This window comes from Sorex araneus, chromosome 4 (assembly GCF_027595985.1).
Source record: "Sorex araneus isolate mSorAra2 chromosome 4, mSorAra2.pri, whole genome shotgun sequence".
Classification (NCBI taxonomy): Eukaryota; Metazoa; Chordata; class Mammalia; order Eulipotyphla; family Soricidae; genus Sorex; species Sorex araneus.
In genome coordinates this window covers 39,438,164-39,461,599 of record NC_073305.1, presented here as the reverse complement: position 1 = coordinate 39,461,599, position 23,436 = coordinate 39,438,164, and the positions used below count along the sequence as shown (strand labels likewise).

Genomic DNA, 23,436 nt, shown 5'->3' with positions numbered 1-23,436 from the left:
AGGGATTCTATGCCACAGCCAACTTGAGATTTATACTTAGAATGCAAGTCTAGATTACCATCTATAAATTGAGGCTACATGCAGTATTAATGAAAGACAGGAACGCATGATCCTCTCAATAGTCCCAGAATAAGTGTTTGACAAAATAACATGCCCTTTCATGATAAAGTTACTCAGTAAATTAGAAACAGAAAATAATTATTGATTTTGCTGTGGTGATACTGCCTGGAGACCAGGATACAGTTGGCAGAGCCTGGTGATCACGCAGTGCCAGAAATTAAGCCCAGCCTCACAATATCTTATAGCCTACTTCTCCTCCTGGGAGAACCTGGCAAATTACTGGGAGTTTTCTGCCCACATAGGAGATCCTGGCAAGGTCCCCATGGTGTATTAATATGCCAAAACCAGTAACAAGCTGGGTCTCATTCCTCTGACCCTGAAAGAGCATCCAGTACGGCATCGTTGGAAGGACGAGTAGAGAGAGACTTCTAAAATCTCAGGGCTTGGACGAATGAAGATGTTACTGAGACCACTTGAGAAATTCGACGATCAACGGGATGATGATGATGATGATGATGATGATGATGATGATGATGAGGGATACTTGGTAGAATTTACCAGTAAAGGCATCTAGACCTGAACTATTCTCAATGAGGTTTTTAATCATAAATTCATTTTTCTCTAGGGGATAATGTGCTACTCAGGTTATATATTCTTTAGTTTTTGTTATTCTTTTGGGCCACATTCAATAGTGCTCAGGGCCTGTTCTCCAGTGCTCAAAGGTTGCTCCCTGTGGTGCTCCGGGGGGGGGTGGCGGTCATGAGGTACTTGGGATTGAATGTGTAAAGCATGTTTGCACTTTATTCCTGTCCCTCTGTTTATTTATTGACCTTTGGCTTACTTTCTTCTCTTTGATTCATTGTCCTATAGCACTCATGCTGCCTTATCTTTGGAGATGTTTTACTTTGTCTCTTCAACATAAGGGAAATGTTTTTATGTTTATATCGTCTACATAAGCCTAGAATTCCTTCAAAGCTTGAATTTGGAAAAATAGTGGAAGTTTCCTATTCTTTGGGTAATGTCATTGTCCTGCATTGCCTGACAGCTGGAGTCCTCACTGTTGGCTTGTTTGTTGGTGGCAGTTGGGTATATCCCTTCCTTGTTATTTTCGAGGAAGATGGCAAGATTTTCCTCCCATCACAATCTTTGGACATTGTGTGCAAACATACATGATCAGATTTATAAAAATCAGTGAAATAAACCGTTCTTGAAAATCCAGCTTATGATCAATATATTCCTGTTATTTGAATAGTAGAACAAATTTAACTCAAATGTAAAGAAATGTTTACAGATACATGAAGAACTTGTGGTTCTTCAGGTTGTTGAACTTGTGGTTCAACAACAGTAACAACAATTGGCCTCATTCACTTGTCACCAAAAGAGCCCCCAATACGGCAGTGTTAAGAAAGATGAGAAAAGATGTCTCTGCAGAGCTGGTGGATGTGGAACGAGCGGGAACCAGAGACAGCTTTAGGAATTGGGGTTCCAGCAAATGCTTGCACCCGTGTATGGAGACTGTGAACTAAGCTTTTGCCCCACGCCGGCTAATGGAGGAAATAACCTTCCTTCTTGGTCTCTCTCCCCTCCGGGAGACGGCGTGGTGTCCGACATTTTGTGGGTCCGTTGAGAAGGTATGAACTTTTGGCGCGAGGAAAAAAAAAAAATGTGTGCTTTGAACTTGAAACAGCCGCGGGATACAGAGCCAGCCCCCGCCAGGGCCGGGGCTCCGCTCCGGCCAGCCGGGTTTTCGGCCCGGGTGCCCATGTCTCTGCAGAGCCGGTGGATGTGGAACGAGCGGGAACCAGAGACAGCTTTAGGAATTGGGGTTCCAGCATCTGGCAGAATTTTCCCTGGACTTTATACAGAAATCCAAAACCGCGCGGACGCGACTTAACATTTATAATTGTCAGCAATGTGAAACGGTTCCTTTTGAACAGGTCTGACTTGCGGGGGAAACTCCAAATAATAACAGTAAGTTTTTGTTGAAATATTGAAGGTTTTTAATGTAGCAGCCAGCTCTCTGGACTGTGAACTAAGCAAAAGCCCCATGCTGGCCAACGCGGCGTGGCGTACACCATACTATGAGGCGCTGCAAGGAGGATGAGGGGGAAAAAGGAAAAAATAAAAAGGGAAAAGGAAAAAGGGAAAAAAGAGAGAGAGAGAGAGAGAGAGAGAAAGAGAGAGAGAGAGAGAGAGAGAGAGAGAGAGAGTTATGTACTTGTAGCAGTGGGGCTACATATCTCTTCATTTCCAGCAATGAAAAACTAATTATCAAATGTAGTAGTTCTGTCTCTCTTGGTTGGAAACTCTAACAACTATAGTGAGTTTTGTGTTGAATTATGGAATGTAATCAAGGTAAAGAAAAAATGAAGTGAAATTCATTAGTTATACAGTAGGGGGTAGGGGGTGGGGCGGGGGGTATACTGGGGTTTCTGGTGGTGGAATATGGGCACTGGTGAAGGGATGGGTGTTTGAATATTGTATAACTGACATATAAACCTGCGAACTTTGTAACTTTCCACATGGTGATTTAATAAAAAGTTTAAAAAAAAAAAAGAAAGATGAGCAAAGAGAGGCTGAAAAAATCTCGGGGACGAACTGGACTGCCAAAACAAAGAAAGACTAAAATGATTGTCTGTACTTTCAACGCACGGACACTGGCATCAGAGGCATCCATCAAGGACCTGATGGTGCAAGAGCAGAAGATCAAGTACGACATCATTGGTCTGACCAAAACGAGGAGACATCAATCACATCACGCCATTTTCGACACTGGAGAAGAATTGTTTCTCGGAGCATGCGACAACAGAGGCGTTGGTGGCGTTGGTGTCCTTGTCAACATGAACTTGGCCATGAGCATCATTCGAATGCCTAACAACCCGAATTGGACGATTATGCTTGAATAGATGTGGCTCACTGCCTGCAGTTTCTATCTTCATTGTCTACGCACCAACTTCCAACTAAGATGAAGAAATTGAGAGGTTCTACATGGAACTGGAGAAGTTCTATAAAGAAGACCACACCTTCTACAAGATCATTGTTGGTGACTTTAATGCCAAGATAGGTCCGAGAAGGTTGCCCGAAGAACTGCAGATTGGGACACATGGCCTAGAATGGAACGATCAGGATGAGAGACTGTCTAAATTCATCATGTCGACCAAGACCATCCATGGTAACTCACAGTTCCAGAAGGCCGAATCTAAAAGCTGGACATGGGAGTCTCCCGGTGGACAGTTCCACAATGAAACTGACCATATCATATTAAATTGAAGGTTTTGCCTGACCAATGTTGCTGTTGTCCCAAAATTCCAAATGGGATCAGATCACCGTCTCCTTCGTGCGAAATTCTACTTCACAGAGCAGGGGAAAAGTCTGCAAAATTTAAGTCTAAGAAGACAACTCCCAGAATGACCACCAAGTGGGAGCTCTTTGGCACTATTGCAGCAACATGGGAAGATGCTGTCCTTGACAACATCGAGGAGGAATACGATCAACTGGTTCAGCACCTCCATGTCTGTGCGAAGAATGCCGAAAGTGAGAAAGCCACAAACAGATGGCTGTCTTAAGAAACTCTCGAGCTCATTCGTCAACGTGGTTTGGCACGAGCCTCAGGCAACCACAAGCTTACGTCTGAGCTCACAAAGCTGTGCAGAGATGCGATAAAGGAAGACCTCAAAGAGAGAAGAGCAGCAGTGTTGGCCAGTGCAGCAGAAGCTGGGAAAAGTATTCACAATGCTCGCCTGTCCTTCACCAACTACAAGACCAAGATGACTGTCCTCCAATGTCCCGATGAATCTATCACATCCTCCAGAAAGGCAATAGAGAAAATTATTCACGACTTCTACTTGGATCTCATGTCCACCTGCCCACATACCAAATTCTGCAGGATGGATATGTCGTCCCCAATGTTCTCCCTTCTGAAATCCGACACGCCATTTTGCTGGTAAAGACGCAAATAGCACCTAGTCCGGACAAGGTCAGACCTGAACACCTGAAGAATCTGCCGCCACTACTCATCAATACACTGACCCAACTCTTCACACACTACCTGTCTGAATGCAAGGTTCCGTCCCAGTGGAAAACCAGTAGAACCGTTCTGTTATACAAGAAGGGAGACATCCACGACATTGGCAACTATTGCCCAATCTGCCTGCTGTCTGTCGTCTACAAGTTGTTCATAGAATAGGCAGAACACTAGACGAAGGACAACCATTCGAGCAAGCTGGGTTCCGAAGGGGATTCAACCGGATAGACCATATCCACACAGTGACCAAACTCATTGAAGTTTCACGAGAGTGCAAGATGCCGCTCTGTCTAACGTTCATCGACTTAAAGAAGGCCTTCGATTCTGTTGAGACTGAGTTGGTCATCGAAGCCCTGGCCAAACAGGACATTCAAACTCAGTATATCAAAATCCACCGTGAGCTGTATTGTGGATTCACGACCAGGGCCTCACCATTCTACAAGGAAATGATCATTGATATAAAGAGAGGGGTGCAGCAGGGTGATACCATTTCACCGAAACTCTTCGGTGCCGCTCTTGAGAACATCATGCAACAACTGGAATGGGAAGGAATGGGAGTGAAGATAGATGGTCGGCAATTACGCCACATCTGCTTCGCTGATGACATTGTTCTCATAACACCAAACATTAGCCAAGCGGCACAAATGCTGACCGACTTCGACCACGAATGTGGAAAGGTCAGATTGCAGCTAAATCTCAACAACACGATGTTCATGAAAAACGGATTGATCCCTGAAGCTCCATTTGCTCTCAATGGAATGAGCATCTCTGAATGCAGCAGCTATGTGTACCTGGGTCGAGAAATCAACATGAGGAAAGACTTGGTGCCAGAACTGCGCAGGAGGAAGAGAGCATCGTGGAATGCGTTCAAGAGCGTCGAAGAGGTGGTTAAGAGGATGAAGTACCTCCAACTCTGGGCACATCTTTTTGATTATACCTTTCTTCCTGCAGTAACATATGCCTCAGAGACCTGGGCCCTATGCAAACAGGATGAGAATGCTATATGGGTATCCCAAAGAGGAATTGAAACAGCTATGCTGGGAATATCATGTCTCACTCAAGTGAGAGAAGGAATCCGAGTTCTGACCTCCATCGATGGTCAAAAATCAGGGATGCTGTCTCGTTTGCCAAGGCATCAAAATTCAGATGGGCCGGTCATGTAATGCAATTCAGAGACGACCGCTGGACTAGAGCTGTTATCGACTGGATTCCACAGGACGTCAGAAGACCTTGTGGCCGCCCACCAACTAGATGGTCAGATTTCTTCGTCAAATCTCTGAATGAACGACTTGAGGCTCTTCCTGTTCCTGGAGTGAGCAGATATCATTGGGCTGCACTAGCTCGCGACAGGGACAAATGGAGACGTTACTGGCGCCCACTCAAGCAACTCAAAGATCAACAGGACTACAAGTGATACAAGTGATGAAGAACTTATACCTATCTCACCAGCTACCCCAGATCTATGAGGTCAGAGAAAAGGGAGGAATGTGTTTTCCAAGCTATGAGAAAAGAAAGAGGAGCTGTTAATGGTAAATAAATGTTGTGCAATTAGTAGATGATTTAAAGCAGATGGGACTGAATTAAAATAGAAAAGAAACCTATTACCGAGATCACACATAGGAAAAAAACAGAAGGAAGAAACAGATGCAGAAGACCTATAAAGACAGAGAGAGGTGAAAAACTGGCAAAGACCCAAAGCACTTAGCAGTCTAATTGTAAGTTAATATCCAGAAAGGGAAGGCCGACTAGGTCCTCTCCATATCTGTATTTATCCACTCTCTTCCACCCTGATACATAAGAAGTTGTACTGTGAAGAAGCTGAGCTGCCTGCTCTGATTTCTAGGTGGGGCCTAAGAACCATTGCTGAGTCCGAGTACAGAACACTAGGGAGGAAAGTCACTTGAAGAAAGAAAGAGAAATATAGAGAAAATGCAAGTCTATGGCCCAAGATCACTGTTTCACTGCATCACTGTCATCACGTTGTTCATTGATTTACTAAAGTGGATGCCAGTAATATCTCCATTCCTCGCAGCCCTGAGATTTTAGCAGCCTCTCCTTACTCGTCTTTCCCAACAATTGGAGGCTTCTTTCAGGGTCAGGGGAATGAGACCTTTTATTGTTACTGTTTTTGGCATATTGAATACACCACGGGGAGCTTGCCAGGCTCTGCCGTGCAGGCGGGATACTCTCAGTAGCTTGCCGGGCGCTCCGAGAGGCATATATATTTATTTCCCTCCAAGATGATGTGTCCATGAATATGTTCACTCATGTGTGAGGCTTGGCCTGAGCGTGTGGGAAGCGGCCTGGAGCGTGGCAGTGGTTGGATAGTGGAGGTCGGCTGCCAGGGCTGGGTCCCTTGGGCAGGAGGGCTCTCACCCGCCCCCCTCTGGAGCACTCCAAGTGAAAACAGCCTGGCACGGAGTCCAGTGGCATGGTTATGGGGGCCTCATTTTATGCTCCCTTCCGGAAGAAGCAGCCATGAGTTCTGGAGGGTGGCTGATGAGATTATCTGGCCCAAGATCATTAACATTAATTTATAACATAGAAAATCAAAAGACTAGAAGACTGGGGGAACTATAACAGCAAAGAAACTGAAAGGCCAAGATAAAGCAAGCAAGTTTGTATCTGCAGGATCCCAAAGCAGGCAAGAGCTGAGAGCCAGGGAGCAGAGTAGAACAGGCAGCAAGGTGACTGCTCAAAAGGGCATGAGGTCTCTTTCTGGGCTGATGAACAAACTCTGAAATTGATTGTGGAAAGGCTTGTACAACTCTGAATATCCTGAAAGCAGCCGAAAGTGTATCCTTTAAGTGTGAGAGTGAATTGTATGGCACAGGAATTATATCTGAAAAACAAACACACAAAAATACTATTATAGAAAAAGACCTTAAAAACAAGCAGGTTAAGGACCAGAGGGACAGTGTGGATTTCAGGTGCTTTCTTTTGTATGTAGCCAACCCCGCACCATCCCTGGCACCATGAATAGTCCCTGAACCCCACTGGGTGTGATCCCTGAGCAGAATTAGAAGAAAGCCCAGAACACTGCTGGGTATAACCCCAAAATAAACAATTAGTACATAGGTTCAAATCCTTATGGTATAATCATCATCTCACAGCTTTTCATACAAAGTGAAACAATGCTTGCTTTATTTCATCCAAACTATTTGGATGCAGGTGAGATTAAACCCCTTAATATTGAAAGTGGATTTTTCCTGAAAAAATTAGTAGTAATCAAGAATGTTAGAATATTCTCTGAAAAATCACTGTTTCAATCCCCATAGATATTCACCTGTGCGTGTATTTGATATGCAAGAAAACATATTTTGGTCATTCTTTGCTATAGATTACAAAAAAAGAGCTAGAGAACGCCCCTGGTTTTTCTGTGATTAGACTCCTTTGAGTAACTGTAGGCATTTTGAAAATATCCATGGAAATAAATATCCCACATGCTAAGTTGCCTTCAAAGACTAATGTTCCTCACCTTTACGCCAAATTTCACTGTCTTTCTTGGGCACTGCCTCCCCCATCCTTGATGGCGCCTAATCGTCCTGTCTATTAATTTCCAGCTTCCTAACGAGGATCCTGAGATTTTTGAAGTTGCATCCAAGTGTCTGTCTATACTGGTTCAGCTGTATGGAGGGGAAAACCCAGACAGCCTGTCTCCTGAAAATACAGAGAACTTTGCTGATGTACTTACTTGCAAGGTGGATCCGAAAGAGCAGAAGCTTCTATTGAGGATTCTGAAAAGAATGGTGAGTCCACAGTAGATTGGGTATTTGTGTGGGGGGCGGGAGGGAGGCACTTCAGGGTTCAATGACCCTATGGACAGGGAGGGGTACCTTTCAGTAAAAGAATTATCCCCTTGCATTTCCCCCACAGCGGCCTGTAATTGGCATTCATCACACTGCCTGTTTTTCTGAATGCACACATAAATTTGGTTTTAGTGGTTTATTCGTTTTTTTTTATCTATTGGAGAGTAATGATAACTTTCTTAATGTGTAGTTGTATTTTAAGTTTTGTGATGGTTACAAAATGGAGATTTTTCTAACAATATTTCTAACCCCAGCATTCTGCATAAGGAAAAACTTTCTCTTTTATTCCCTGTGTATTTTTTTTTCCGTGCTCTATGTGGCTTTGATTATCTGAAGGTTGTTTTGAAGACTGATGTGTTCTTTTACATGAAATATTCTGTTTTTCCATTCATGATTAGCGGCAGCTGCAGTTAACGTTAAGGTGGGAGTGTCTGTCCTGTTCATCTTCGCCTCGCTCTGCTTGACAGTCTGTGTCCGCCTCTGGAGCAGACACCTTGGGGATATTCTGGCAGGTAGAGATCATGGTGTTCCAGAGAGTCACACTCCAGGTGACTTTCGGTATTTGATACGTGAGAGGTAATATGAGAGCCGGCTTTTGAATCTGCTAAAGTTCTGTGGCAAGTTTGGATCACAGAACCAGAAGAGCATAAAGAAATGAGGCTCCTCCCGGCTGTATTCTGCTTTTGATTAGCCATAACTCCCTGCCCACCAAAAAGCACTATTTTAGGGGAGCCATGTCTTGAGTGACAGGTAGGATCTAGATAACTTTCCCAGAGTATAGGGTAAATACTTTGGGGGATCATAGATCTTGGAGATGGTCTGTTAATCTAGCAATAGCAGACAGTGGATTATGTGGTAAGACGGTGTGTGTGCAGTGTCCAGATCAAACACAGGGCCGTGTCCATGTAAGGGACGGATTCTGCTGCTGAGCCTCATCCCAGGTCTTTCTTTTTTTTTTTTTTCTTTTTTGGTCACTCCTGGCAATGCACAGGGGTTACGCCTGGCTCTGCGCTCAGGGATTACTCCTGGTGGTGCTCAGGGGACCATATGGAATGCTGGGAATGGAACCCGGGTTGGCCGCGTGCAAGGCAAACGCCCTACCCGCTGTGCTATTGCTCCAGCCCCATCATCTCAGGTCTTTCATTGAATCTTCTGATAGTTTAGTGCCAGAGTCTCAGTTTGGTACTGCTGTGTCTCGAACTTCTTGTGTACCCTTCAGGATATCCCTGTTTTACAGAGGGCAGAACAGGCAGACCATCACTTTTTACAGCAGAGATGTTTCTTTAGAAACTCACTTAATAGTCAAATCAAAAAGTGAGAGGGCAGAGAGAAAATACAGTGTAAGTGGGTAAGTGCATGTACCACTCAGGTCTGACTCCTGGCGCTGCACATCTCTAGGAGTGATCCCTAAGTGCAGACAGAGCCAGGAATAAGTCTTGGGCACTGCTGAGTGTGACCCCCAAATGAATAATAATAATTAATTCATTTATTTTTAATTTATTCATTTTTTATTTTTTGCTTTATGGGTCACACCCGGCGATGCCCAGGGGTTACTCCTGGCTCTGCACTCAGGAATTACTCCTGGCGGTGCTCAGGGGGACCATATGGGATGCTGGGAATCGAACCCGAGGCTGCTGCGTGCAAGGCAAACACCATACCCGCTGTGCTATTACTCCAGCCCCAATAATAATTAATTTAAAAGTGAGTTAATGTGAGGACAACTACTAAAAAGAATAATGATATGAATGCTATGTAGATGTGGTGCTGTGTACATCTGGTAGATTAAGGCAAAAAAATTGAAAATGTCAATATTTAATAAGTATGTGCTGTGCTGAGTTCAAGATATGTCTAGAAAAACTGTACTTTTGTTATTGGCAGTTGCTCATTTTTTGCTCTTTGGTTATATATACAGTGAATTTATTTTAGTGCCTTAGAGACAGAAATATTCAACTGAGAGGAGCTTAAAAGGCATCTAGTTATTCCACAGTCTCATGCTTCAGTCGCCTCCACAGTATCCCTGTCACATTTCTGAGATGTGGGTGATATTGGGTTGACCAACAGCAAGAGGAGAGGAAGCTGAGAGATCTTGGAATGTCTGCAGAGTTCCCACAGGAGAGACCGGCATCTCAGGCTCACCTCCGGGGGCTGGAAAAATCATATTTCACAAAGGAGCAGGCACGACTGAGGAGTCTTTACCTATTAGACTCCTGGGTTAGGGCTCACTCATGTGCATATCTTCTGGCTGAGGGAAAATTGAGAGAAAGACAAAGCTCCTTGATTGATTTTTGGTTAGTTGGGGGTGTGGGGGGTGTATAGGGGAGGTGGCACACCAGGCATTGCCTTGGGCTTACTTCTGACTGCATTCAGGGGTCACTCCTGGTGGTGCTTAGGGGACCATATGGGATGTTGGGGATCAAACCCAGGTCAGTTTCATGCAAGGCAAATGCCCTACCTGCTTTACTATTTTCTAGCCCAGACAAGCACCTTGGGGACCCCTGCCCCCCCCTCAGAAAACATTCATTTTCTTTGCACTCCCTTCTGGGGATGAAGAGTTTGGGGGCATCTTATGAAAAGAGGGCCCTAGCCATGAATATTGATGGAGGCATACCCTGATTCTCCCCCAAAGCTGAGAGAGCTGAATGATGTCATAGAGGGTGACCCCAAAATACAAAACTTACAAATTCAGGTAGGGAGTACGCCCAGGGGAGTGCCATGGCAGATTTCTCCCTGAGAATGACACAAGACCCTGGATACCTGAACCATCCCTTGAAAGCCCTAATCTTAAGACTGTCCTTTTGGAACAGTTTTCACTAGCAGATTCACAACATAGGATTCTTAATTTTTGCTAATGGACTTGGGGTGTGTTCTGCCTCCTAGAGTGCTCATCCTTATCTGTTCTGTATTCAAAACATTCAGAGAATGTTGGGGGAAGTCTCAGAATTTAATTACTATTGTATTTTTTAGCAGGAAGTTGGGATGGTTTATAATTATATGTTGGGCTGGAGCTTTAAAACCAATGGAAATCCTCTGAACTGCTGAGAAGCTCACCTATCCTTCTGACTTGAGACCTGGGGGTGTTTTCCCAGCATCCTCAGTTTAGGGATGCTCTTTGCCTCTTAATTAAAACTGACTACGTGGACTCTCGAAATACCATCAATTGCAAGTTTCCCCCCACAAGCTTACTTGGTCAAACTGGGTTCATAATATACTATCCACAGCTTTAAGGAAGCCAAGGTGCAACCATGGAGGGTAATTGGAAAGTACCATTATGACTGAATTTTGTTCTTCTCTGGGGCCACAGCATGGCAAGTGTGTGGTTTGGGATGGCTCTCTGAAGACAATTCATGTTAGAAATTATTACAAATATCTATTTCTTGGAGCCCTCTCACCCTCTGTTTTTAGAAACTCTTGCTGCCTCAACACTATTTTCCTTTTGAGGGGGTAGGGGCCACACACTTGATGGTACTCGGGGCTTACTTTTGCCTCTGTGCTCAGGGGTCATGGTGGGTACTACTTGAAGGACCATATGTGGTGCCGGGATTGAATCCAAGTTGGCCTAGAGCAAGATAAACACCTTAACTCTGTAATATCTCTCCAGCCCATCCTTGCAAATTCTTGTGTAGGTCTCCCAGTTATTTTCGAGGTGATATCTGTGGCAGAGGGTCTCTCTTAACCTAGAGTTTTTAAAGCTTTAAAGAGACCACTGAGAATTTTGCAGCCATTCTTTTTCAGGTATGGCATAAGATATAATGCAAACCATTCCTCAAGTTAGAGCAAAAAACTGTGTTCCACTTTCTCTCTCACAGCTTATTTTTCTTGTGGTATTTTTCCCTCTGTTCTTGATTTATTTTCTAAAAGGGGGAAAAACTTGAGGGGAGGTGCCTACGGTGATTGATGTGAAATCAGAGAAATGTTTGAATTTCATGTATCTGCATTTGAATTCATGTACCTACTTGTGTAATTACGCAGAACACACTTTCTCTATCATTTCTCTATTTCTTTTGTAGGATTCTCATGTCTTTGCATGATTTACTCAGATTTTTCCAGCAAAGAGAAGCAAACACCTTGCCTAGGCTTGAAATAGTCCTGAGACTTTGAGAAAGAATTAAGAAGCAGATGGCTATTAAAATAGGGTCTTTGATTGACACTCTCAAGAGTGGGACTCCTGGGTGGCTGTCAGGAAAGCAGCAAGGCCCATCTTGGGAGCCAGAGAAAGCGTGAGTCCATGCCTTTAGCTTCCTGAGGGTGTACAGGTAATGAAGGAAGCATCCTCAAGTCTGCTCTGAGGCCTGGATACACAGTACAGGATTAAGATATTTGTCTTATACTTAAAGACCCAGGTTCAATCTCCCACATGCATATTGCTCCATGAGCACTACCAGGAATGATATCTGAGCACAGAGCTAGGAGTAAGGCCCACACACAGCTGTGTTTGGCCCAACTCTCCCTCCAGCCCAGCCCTTCTCCAAAAACCCCCCAGGGCCTGAGCGAGATAATGCAGGGGTGCTTGCCTTGCATATGGCCAGTCCAAGTTCAAGCCCCCATCACTGCGTATGGCCCCCTGCACAACTCTCAGAGTGATTATTGAGCCCAGAGACAGGAGTAAGCCTAAGCACCACCGGCAGAAGACTGAACCAAGACACATAATAATAACAACAAAATCTGTTTCAAACCTATCAGATAAAATTTATTCTCTCTTGCACCTAATAACAACTTCCTCTGTCTAGTTCTCATTGCCATTTTGTTACTTTTACTTTTAATAATGGAAAACTTCTAAAGCACAGAAAATTTGAAATAAGAGCATGATGAATAGTGGTATAATGAGGTCAATATATTAGAATTGTTGCCATTTTACCACCCTTCATTTCTTTGTTTGGATATCAGTCATGCTATATATACTAAAGAATCAGAGTTAGGTTTTAGTTTTGGGTTTCTAAGTACTAGAGAGATAGTAAAAGGAAGGGCACCTGCCTTATGCACAGCTTGACCTGGTACCACATCTGGTCCCTTGAGCCCCACCAAGAGTGATCTTTGAACACATAGATAGGAGTAAGCTCTGAACACTAGCAGGTGTGACCTCAAAACCAAAATAATAGTCACTGTCGCTGTCACTGCCATTCTGTTGCTCATCGATTTGCTTGAGTGGGCACCAGTAACGTCTCCAGTGTGAGACTTGTTACTGTTTTGGCATATAGAATACGCCATGGGTAGCTTCCCAGGCTCTGCAGTGAGGGCGACATACTCTCCATAGCTTGCCAGGCTCTTCGAGAGGGGTGGAGGAATCAAACCCGGGTCAGCCGTGTGCAAGGCAAACGCCTTACCACTGTGCTATTGCTCCAGCCCAAAATAATAGTAATGCTAATAAATCATCATAGATAAGTGAAGATGGAAATGAATTGCAACATATTTCTTAACTATTCATCCAAGAGAGTATTTTAAAGCTGTTAGATAAGGTATATTATGGCCTCTTTTTGTTTCTTGTCAACTAATATGTTAAAATTGATCAACAAAGTCATGTTCAGGTAGATCTTAAAAGACCACAACTAAGTGGTACAGGAAAATGGGCCAACTATCTCCATTCACCTCGAGGCCATATAACCATCACGGCAAATCATGACAAAATGTTTGATTGCGACTCCAAAAACGCAACTAAAATGTGTTGAAAGGAATTGTTGCTGGTTCTTTAATAACATGATAAAGACTTTCTTACGATGCTCTTGCATGCTTCACAATATGAGGCAGAAAAAGTTTCCCTCTTTGGGGCTGGAGCAATAGTACAGCTGTAGGGCATTTGCCTTGCACGCAGCCGACCCAAGTTCGATTCCCAGCATCCCATATGGTCCTCTGAGCACCGCCAGGGGTGATTCCTGAGTGCAGAGCCAGGAGTAACCCCTGTGCATGGTCAGGAGTGACCCAGAAAAAGTTTCCCTCAGGCTAAATGTCCACTCAGGGTTGGGTCACGAGATCCTGAGCCACGAGAGCCCATCCCGCAAATGCTGGAGATTCCGCACTGAGTGGAACAGGCCTCTGCCGCGCAGCTCCTGAGGGATATTGAGGCGAGTTTATTAGATCAACGATGTCCAGCTTTAGACAGGAAGCAAGGACAGAAGCACAGAAGTATCGTCTCCTCTTTCAGTACAGCAGCCCCAGCAGGCCCCGAGGAGATGACATGTGAGACAAGAGCCAAAGGAAAGGGAGGAGCACCCTAGGGCAAACCCACTCCTGGGGTCCCCACACTTGCTGAGGCTGCTGGATGTGTGAGGAGCTTTTCTCAAAGTCAGTTGCCCTGAGTTAGAGGAGCAAGGAGGGGACATGTAAGATGTGAAGGAGGTCTGCTGGGGGGAGGTAATGGCAGCCATATTCGTTTCTGGAAAGACTGGCCTTCTTTCCTGGCTGGCTGCAGTCCTTGCCCGCTGGTGAATAGAGGCTGAGAGGGCGTAGTGCTGACTAAGAGCAACAGTGACGTGGGTGAGGGGTTAGAGAGGTCAGGAGGCCACTAGTGTCCAGCAGAGTCCTGACTGGAGTGACCATACCCTGCATATGTAAGTGGAACCAATTCGATTTGCCAACAGATCAAATGTGGGCTCTGAGATACAGAAGTCAAAGAGACCTGGCCAGTGTGCAGTCCAGAACTCAGGAGATGTCTTGGAAGGAGAGAGGATGTAAAAAACTCAATTTTGGACATTTCCCAGATGCCTGTAAGATATCCCATGGCACTTTTCTGCTGTCTGTTGGATCTATATGTCCGAAATTTTGAGCAAGAGAAAATGTGACCTGAAGAGAGGAGTGGTAGGAGGTGGTGAGCAAAGCCTGGGGGGGCTGGATGTTGACTGTGGAGGGCTGCCAGGATATGGACGTGGCCAAATTTTGGGGGGAAGTGCAGAGGACAAGGTCTCAAGAGGGAAAGCCTCTGAACAGACTGGTGTCAGAAGGGCTCCTCTAGGGACATTGAAGTGGCCAGGGACTGTGCTGGGGGATGGCGTTGAAGACAAGGACAGAGAGCTGGGGACCCACAGATCACCGTCCCAGGAAAGGGTAGGAGATGACCTTCCCTAGTGATATGAGGTTCAAACCTAGGCTGTGATGGAGGAGGCCTGGGAAAGAAGCCGTGGAAACCAAGAGGCCCCGCATACCCCGGGTGCGAGAGAAGACTGCGGGAGAGTGCTTCAGGTGAGGGGGAAAGTCCAAGAGAGCAGGAAAGCAGAGACTGTATCTCGGAAAGCCGTTGAGAATGGCCACCTGAGAGCACAGTGGTCACAGCTCAGAACGGCGGGGAAGGAGTTCCTAGGAGAGCTTTGGCAGTGCAGGGAGAAGGAGACGTGAATCCAGGGGAGGAGAAGTGGCCTGCGGTACCTGGGCTTTGGATTATGTCCTATATAAGCCAAAGAGAAAAGTACACAATGACGTTGGCTCCACAGGTTTGAGGTAGGAAAGAGGGCGAGGGGGAAGACCCTTGTGGGTTTAGCCCAGAGAGAAGTGAGCCCCGAAGAGTGACTGTGTTCCGGGGGTCAATGCTGGTCTGAGTGGATCACTTGGCCCTGGAACTGACCAAGTTCACCTGTAGCTCAACCCTTTCACCCTATCACCTGGGGGCTCTTCATGTATGTTTGGGCTTGGTTGATGTCTCTCAGAATTGCATGATGATACCATCACATCATTTGTAGTTAGCCCACAGCACCCTCATAAAGAGCCATCTCTCTCGCCGAGCTATTTCAGGCCTCCCTGGCTTATTTTACATAGCTAGCCAAGCTAGCATTCCCTGTCCAAGTGTCTGTTCTGACTTCACACTTAGTAAGATTTTTGTGTTCTTCCTCATTGTGATTCTATCTTGGCTCATCAAAAACTTTGTTGTGACACTTCCCCATCATCACTCACAGCGGCTCTGTGAAAATCCCACATCTTTTTCGAGATTTGAATTTTCGTTTTGCGATTGATTTTCTATGATACAAAAGTGCTGCTTAATTAAAAAAAAATAATTTGAGGGGGGCAGGGGGCAGTTTCATCCAGTGGTATCCAGGACTTACCCCTGGTTCTGTGCTCAGAGATCTACTCCTATCAAAGCCAGGAGCCATATGCAGTGCCGCAGATCAAACTTGGGTCAAATGCAAGCAAAGCAAGTACTTTACCAACTGTACGATCTGGCCCAGCACTGACTCCCTCCCCCGCCCCAACACCCCCCCCCCGCCCCACCCTCAGTAATATGTAGGCCTGGATAGTCACTTCTTTGCATGCGTTCCTAAGAAGTAGGAACCACTCAGCAATTTGTCACTGATCTTATTCATGCCCCATTCCATGTGCTTCCCTAGACAGAGTTCCTGGGGACTTGGTCACTGAAAATAAACACTGAATAAATAAGAACCCTCTGCCACTCTGTAGCCTTTTGGTTAACAAATCCGATGATCTCATATGCAGATGTAGTGGTTGTTTTAAAATTTGCCTTTAAAATCCAGACTTGCGAAAAACAGCATCACTAACCCCTGTACTCTATGAAACGATGATGGTTACCAAAAGTAAAGAGGGTTGAGTTGGAGGAATGGACAGAGGAATTTTTTTCGGGCGTTTTTATCTTGGGGGGTGCGGGGGGAGGGCTGGGATTTTTTAGGTTTGAGATGGCACTAGAATGTTGGTGGTGGGGTCAGTGAATCCTGCGCATTTAAAGCAATGTTAAGCTATACCCCTGAAATTCGATTGATATTTTAAATGAATGACAAATCAGTTTAACAAGTGGAAAAGTTTTACATGATTAAAAAGTCATCGAGCATCACAGAAATAACCCTACTCTTTAATGTAAAAGACATATATTTTGAGTATTTTAGGTTTTCTGAGTTGTAGGAATGATGAATGAGGCTGAGCTAACCCCATGATCTCCTTTTGGTATTGTTTCTTGGAACATTTAGGAGATGGATAAGGCAAGTGTAGGTGGCCCATGGAGAGATCTGGTCTCATAAGCGCCTCAGACAGTGTCCCAACCCAATATATGGGGCTGCTACTGAGATCTGTAATCTGTATCAGGGATCTGCTTTTTCCCTATGCCATTGCTATAAAGGTGTTCCTGCAGATTATTTCCTATGATATCTAGCTTTCCTCTTTCAGTTGAAAGCCTGCTGCTATCATGACCTCCTTGAAGTGAATAATGATCAGGGTTCTCACTTCAAGTTATCTTTGCCTTCCCTTCCCAACTTATACCCAGAATATATTCATCCTTTCTTCAAAGAAAGCCTCAAAACCCTACACAGTAATACTTCTATTTTCAGGATACTAAATATTTTTATTTACTATACACGGATAGTACTTGCTTGCTTTCTGTGATACTCCCTGAGAAACATTATAAATTTCATTAATTGAGTCTCAAAAATATTTGGTTTTACATGTCATAAAAGTTTTGATGCTACTTTTTTTTTATTCCTTCATTATTATGTCAAGAAATGAAGCCTGTTTATAAACTCTACATGGGCCTTTTGTGTAATGGTTATGAGCAGGTTTTAATGAAATTTAAGAGTGTCTCTAGAGATCACAGATACTGGGGCCTTTAACATTGCACCGTTGCTTAGCAACCTGGAAGTCATTACATTTCCAGGCTCTGTAATAACATGATACACTTTTCTTTGCCAGTCCCTGATGAAAATGTAATGGAAATAATCCCTTTCGAAAGGTTGCACTCTATGAGTGGGTGGCAAAATAGATTTTTTTTTCTTTTTTCACGGTCTGGGCAGGTTTTAATTCAGTGCTCCAGTATTGTTTTCTGAATGTTGCCTGTGACAGAATGAAATATATTCTAAGATGATATTCTTAAAAGCAAGGCCCAGTCTTCTGAAATAATGATTGTAAATACCATAGAAATTGTAAGCCATGTTGAAAAGATTGAATTAATTAGTTGACCGCCAGTCATTGCAAGGATGTCAGCTCATTTTGAGTTAATTTATTCTATCTAGGTATTTGCAAATATTAGACAAGTTTGGAGAGTATCATAAAACCTTGTATTTTAGGGCATTAGGAGTCAAGCCAGTCTATATTATGAAAAATTTCACTTATCAACTGTTTTTGCAATTTTTTAAAGAAGTATTTTTTTTTAAATTATAAAGGGAACATGCAATTTAGAAAGGAAGAGCATTGAAGCATTGCTTTTAAAGTTGAAGCCATTCAATGCCCATCAATTGATGAATGGATGAAAAAAAATGTGGTATTATCTATATTATTCAGCCATAAAAAAGGAATGAAAGCCTGATATGTGCTTCATCATAGAGGAACCTTGAAAGCATGGTGCTAAGTGAAAGAAGTCAGACACGGGAAATAGTATGATTCCATTTCTATGAAAGATCAGAATAGACAAATGTGTCACCAGAAGCATTAGTGGTTTCCATAGGCCAAAGAAAGAGGAGGTGAGAAAGACTGCTAATGAGTAAGAATTGTTTCGAATGGGGGAACAGATGCGGTGGTGTGCTGTGGTTATAGCTGCACAACTCTGTGAATGTACTAGTAACCATTTACCATATTTTAAAATGGTACATCACAGGGGCCGGAGTGATAGTACAGAGGGTAGGGCATTTGTCTTGCATGATGCTGATCTGAGTTTGATCCCTGGCAACCCATATGGTCCCCCAACCACCGCCAGGAGTAATTCCTGAGTACAGAGCTAGGAGTACCCCTGAGCATCGCCGGGTGTGACCCTAAGAGCCAAAAAAATCAAATAAATAAATAAATAAATAAAACAGTATATTTTGTGATTTATGGATTTGTTATAAAAATAATAGTACCCCCTCAAAGAATACATGGTCAAGGCAGATATTTTGGGGAATGAATATATGAGAAAAAGCTTTCATTCTTGATCTTAAAATTCATATATTACCATAATTATCTTGGCTTTCTTTATTACTAAGATACAAATGTAGATACAAGTGCACAATACAATATACATATATTAATTTCAAAAAATGTGCAATTGAAAATAATGATGGTGAAAAGTTTGGTCTTTACTTACTTCCCTCAAGCCCACTGAAATGAAACAAATACAGTATAAAATGGTCAGCAAACTTAGGAAGATTAATATTCACACCAAGTTTGGTTTTTTAACCATAAAGCCCAGAGCTATAAAAAACTAGAAACCAAACCAAGAAAAGAAAAGGAAAAAATGGAAATAACCTCAAAGAAGAGATTTAAAAAAAAGGGGTTATCCATAACCGTTGCATCAGTGAAGACATTAGCACTGCACTGTCACTGTAACACTGTCATCCCGTTGTTCATCGATTTGCTCAAGCGGGCACCAGTAATGTCTCCATTGTGAGACTTGTTGTTACTGTTTTTGGCATATTGAATACGCCACGGGTAGCTTGCCAGGCTCTGCCGTGCAGACGGGATACTCTCAGTAGCTTGCCGGGCTCTCCGAGAGGGACGAAGGAATTGAACCTGGGTCAGCCACACACCCTGCCCACTGTACTGTCGCTCCAATCCAGTGAGGACATTAAGGAATACATTTTAAAACCTAAGACAAATAAAATTTTAGTATATCAAAGTTTTGGGGATGCAGCAAAGGTGGTACTGAGAGGAAAATGTATAGTGTCAAGAAACAAGAAAAATCTCAAAGACAAAGGGCACCAGTAACAGTTGTCTAATTGGAGAAATTGCTGGGAGATGGTACCAATTTACAAGAAAAATAAGTATTCAAAATTTAGAAGACCACCTTTGTCAATGAGAGCTCACTGACAAAGAGCCTGACATCCAGAGAAGCTCTGGAAGGATCTCTGACTCAAGCACAGCAGGCTCTCAGAGGAAAGGCAGAGCTGCTCACTCTAAGTTCTCTTTTCCCAGATTCCTGTGCTAGGCACAGGACTAGCCATGGGCTGGATTGACGGGAACAGCAGCAGGGCGCCTGCCTTGCAGGCAGCTGACCCAGATTCAATTTGCAACATCAGATATGGGTCACTTGAGCCCACCAGAAACCCACCTGAGCTCAGCACCAGGAGTAAGCCCCAGGCATCACTAGGTATGGCCCAAAACACGAACAACAACCAAAAAGTAGCCAGATTCCTAGCTAAGTTTCTCTGCCCTCTAGACTCATCAAAGAGGATACTCAAACTTTCATCCCTATTCCTCTTCTGAATATATGTCTGTATCTGTTTATCATTCATTTCTCAAATAATAACCTCAAGGTTTACCCCAGATCTTTGCAGCATTCACTTAGGAGGAGAGACCCCAAGGAAATAAAAAGTGATGTATTTAAGATTCCTGAGGTCTCCCCAGATTTCCTCATATAAGGCCTTCATTCATAAATACCAAAAAAAAATTTTTTGGTAGAAAAGAAAAGCAAGTGAGATTGACCATCAGTGAGCTAGAAAAATCAACAACCACAAAACCAGAGGGCAGCAGTAAGACAATCACTTTTGGTTGGGTCTGGGGAGGGTGGGGGGCGGGGTGTGGAGTGATAGTACAGTGGGTAGGATGTTTGCCTTGCATCAGGCCTACCTGGGTTCAATTGTGGAACCCCATTTGCCATGCCCCCCCCAGGCCCACAAGAAATAATCCCTGGGTACAGTAGCTCCACTGGGTGTGGCTCAAAAACCAAGAGCACTGCCAGGTATGCCCCACCCCCCAAAAGAGTAACCACACAATTCTAATTCATATCACAAAGACTTGAAAATTGATTACAGCTGTAAGACAAAGCATGGCTTTCAAATGTTAAATTCCCATAGAGGGATGGAATAACAGAATAAGCTCTGACAAAAGTCTGATGAATTATTGATAGAAAACACATTTCAGAACTTTTTTCTGAATGTAATGTAAGAGAAGTGTTAAGAATTGTTGGGAGCTACTCTGGTTTCTCTTCAGATCATAGAAATTTTTCACCCTTTAACCTACATCACTCTTGGACCCAGAGTTTATAGAGGAGAGGGGAAGAAACAGAGTGAAGAGGAAAGGGAGAAGAGATAGAGGAGAAGGCAACAAGAGCAGGGGTCAAAGGGACTGACTCAGATACATGCGTGGTGTTAAGGAATGTTAGAGCTAAATCTTCAAACCAACCAAACAAACCAACCAGAGTCAAAAACACTGAAATCTCGAGACCCAAATTTCAATAACCACCTTTCAATTAAAAGGTGCCTGTGAAGATGGCAGGCTGGGGCTGGTGGGATGGAGGGAGTGTGGAGGGGAATAGGAGAGGGAACCTGGGAACACAGATGAAAGGAAGTTGGCCCTGGTGACAGGATTGGTGATGGAATATTATATGTCCAAAACCCAACTGTAAATAACTTGGTAATGCATGGAGCATTAGCACTGACTGACCGCACTGACATCCTGTTGTTCATGGATTTGCTCGAGCGGGCACCAGTAATGTTTCCATTGTGAGACTTGTTACTGGTTTTGGCATATCGAATATGCTATGGGTAGCTTGCCCGGCTTTGCTGTGCGGGCGGAATATTCTTGGTAGCTTGCCGGGCTCTCCAAGAGGGATGGAGGAATCAAACCCGGGTCGGCTATGTGCAAGGCAAATGCCCTCCCTACCTGCTGTGCTATTGCGCATTAATAAAATAAAATTTAGGGGGAAAATATCCCCCCCAAAAAAATAAATAGAATTGTGGGAGAAAGAACCAGAAATTCTGCCATCCTTCAGGGGAGTTTTTATTAGCCCCATAGTACTAGTAAGCCACTCAGACTAAATACTCTCTTGACATAGAGAAAAACAACAAATATGGTATGGGGCTATCAGAGGGCAGTTTGCATTTTGTGTATATGCATAAGTACACATATAGATAGAATACATATATGCAAATTATTCTGTGGATGTTGTGTTGTGTAATAAGTGACATGTGTACATATGTATACTCAGCTCTATTTTCCAAAGATAAGCATATTGAGCATTTTATGTGCAGACTTTGGGTGCATGGAGTGGATTGTTGTGTGCTCAGGACTTACTTCTGGCTTGTGCTCAGAAGTTACCTTTGGCAGTATTCAGAGTTCTGTATGTGATGCCACAGATTTGAATCATGGTTAGCATGCCACAAGGTAAGTGTCTTAATCCTTGTATAATTTCTCTAGTTCACTTATTTATAGACTATTGAATTGGATTTTTGTTACATTGTTCTTTAGATCAAATAAATATAAATGTTTTATATTTTTAATGCCTAAGTAAAATATTAATTTCAGAAGTACACATTAACTATGGAGTAACCATACTTCCAATCTTATACTAAAAGGCCATTCCACATTCTCTCAGATTTAACCTATTTTTATGAATTATTTCGATAGGGGCCTCCCCAGCTGTTCTCAGGGGCCCCGGGGTGCTGTGACCATAGATCTTCATGCCTTGGTAGCTCATTGGAAATGCAGGATCTGAGGCCCACTTGGCACCTGCCAAGTTAGACCCTACAGTACCCCAAGTGGTCTGTGTGCATGTCCTTTGAGAAGTGTCTCAGGTTGCTGTGGAAACTTCAGTGCTTACCACAGCTGAACAACGATTTGAGTCAAGAGATTCTCTTGACTCAAATTTAGGATTTAGTCCCTCTAGCCAGATCAGTGTTCTTTCAGTTACATTTGCCGAGTAGGGGACTAGAACTCCAATTTCTGTTGGTTCATTTACTTCTAGAAGTCTGCTAATTTTTGCTTTGGAAAATATCCATTTCTTCTGTGTGCTTTTTGCTTGTTTGTTTGTTTTTGTGTTTTAAGCATTGGGACTGGAGAGATAGCACAGGGGTTAAGGCACTTGCCTTTTGCATACACCCAACTCTGGTTTGATCCCTGCCACCAAATATTACTCCTGAGCACCACTAGGTGTGACCCTCCCCCGAAAAAACAAATCTTAATAGGTATTAGCATTCAAGATTGTCACAACTGTTGATAGTTCCTGTCCTGAAGGCTATGATTTCTAGTCACAGAGTTCATGGCGGGGAGACTTTTTCATTTTGAGGGTGCTGACTTGGCATGCAGGGCCTCAGCAATGCAAGAACATACTAGCCCCACTGAACCACAAGCATAGCCCCAAGAGGAGAGCATGGGAACATCTCTAGAAATAAAATAGCAGCAAGAGAAGAGTCATTCAATCAACCTCTGAAACAGACTAACACAAAATATAGGTTTTCTTACTGCTTAATGTGGCCTTATCTAGGCACTGAAGGAGCAGTGATGTAGCCGTAAGTGCCCAGCACTCAGCTTAGGGTCTTGCAGAGACCCCCCAACACTAAGTTGCCAATCAATAGTTTCAGGGCCCCAAATCAGAAAATGGAGTTGGAAACAGGCTGCTGACTCCTTATAGAGGATGACTAGTGACTAGACTTAAGATGAGGGACTTAGATATAGGTCCAGAACTTTATTCTGTCCCTTACCTGGTGTGGGTCCTTGTACAAGTCACTAACCATTTCCAAGCTGAGTACTCTTTACTGGTTTACAGAAGGTTCATGGGTAGCCATGCCAAGGATCTAGTATAGCAAAGTTTCTCTGTTGTGGGCAGAGAAAGCCATCTAGCAAAAACAAGACAAAACAAACACAAAAGCATACCTACCTACAGGCACGGATGCTTTGTGAATGAAAGCGTCTTCATAATTATGCAGAACCAAG

At 43.7% G+C, this 23,436-nt stretch overlaps 1 protein-coding gene across 1 annotated transcript in view; it reads left to right on the top strand.

Annotated features, from left to right (window-relative positions):
* ULK4 (unc-51 like kinase 4) overlaps nt 1-23,436 on the top strand; it is a 575,532-nt gene that overhangs the window by 441,133 nt on the left and 110,963 nt on the right. The window contains exon 35 of the mRNA XM_004614546.2: nt 7,648-7,833. Coding sequence (XP_004614603.2) covers nt 7,648-7,833 — 186 coding nt within the window. The remainder of the gene's footprint in view (nt 1-7,647; nt 7,834-23,436) is intronic.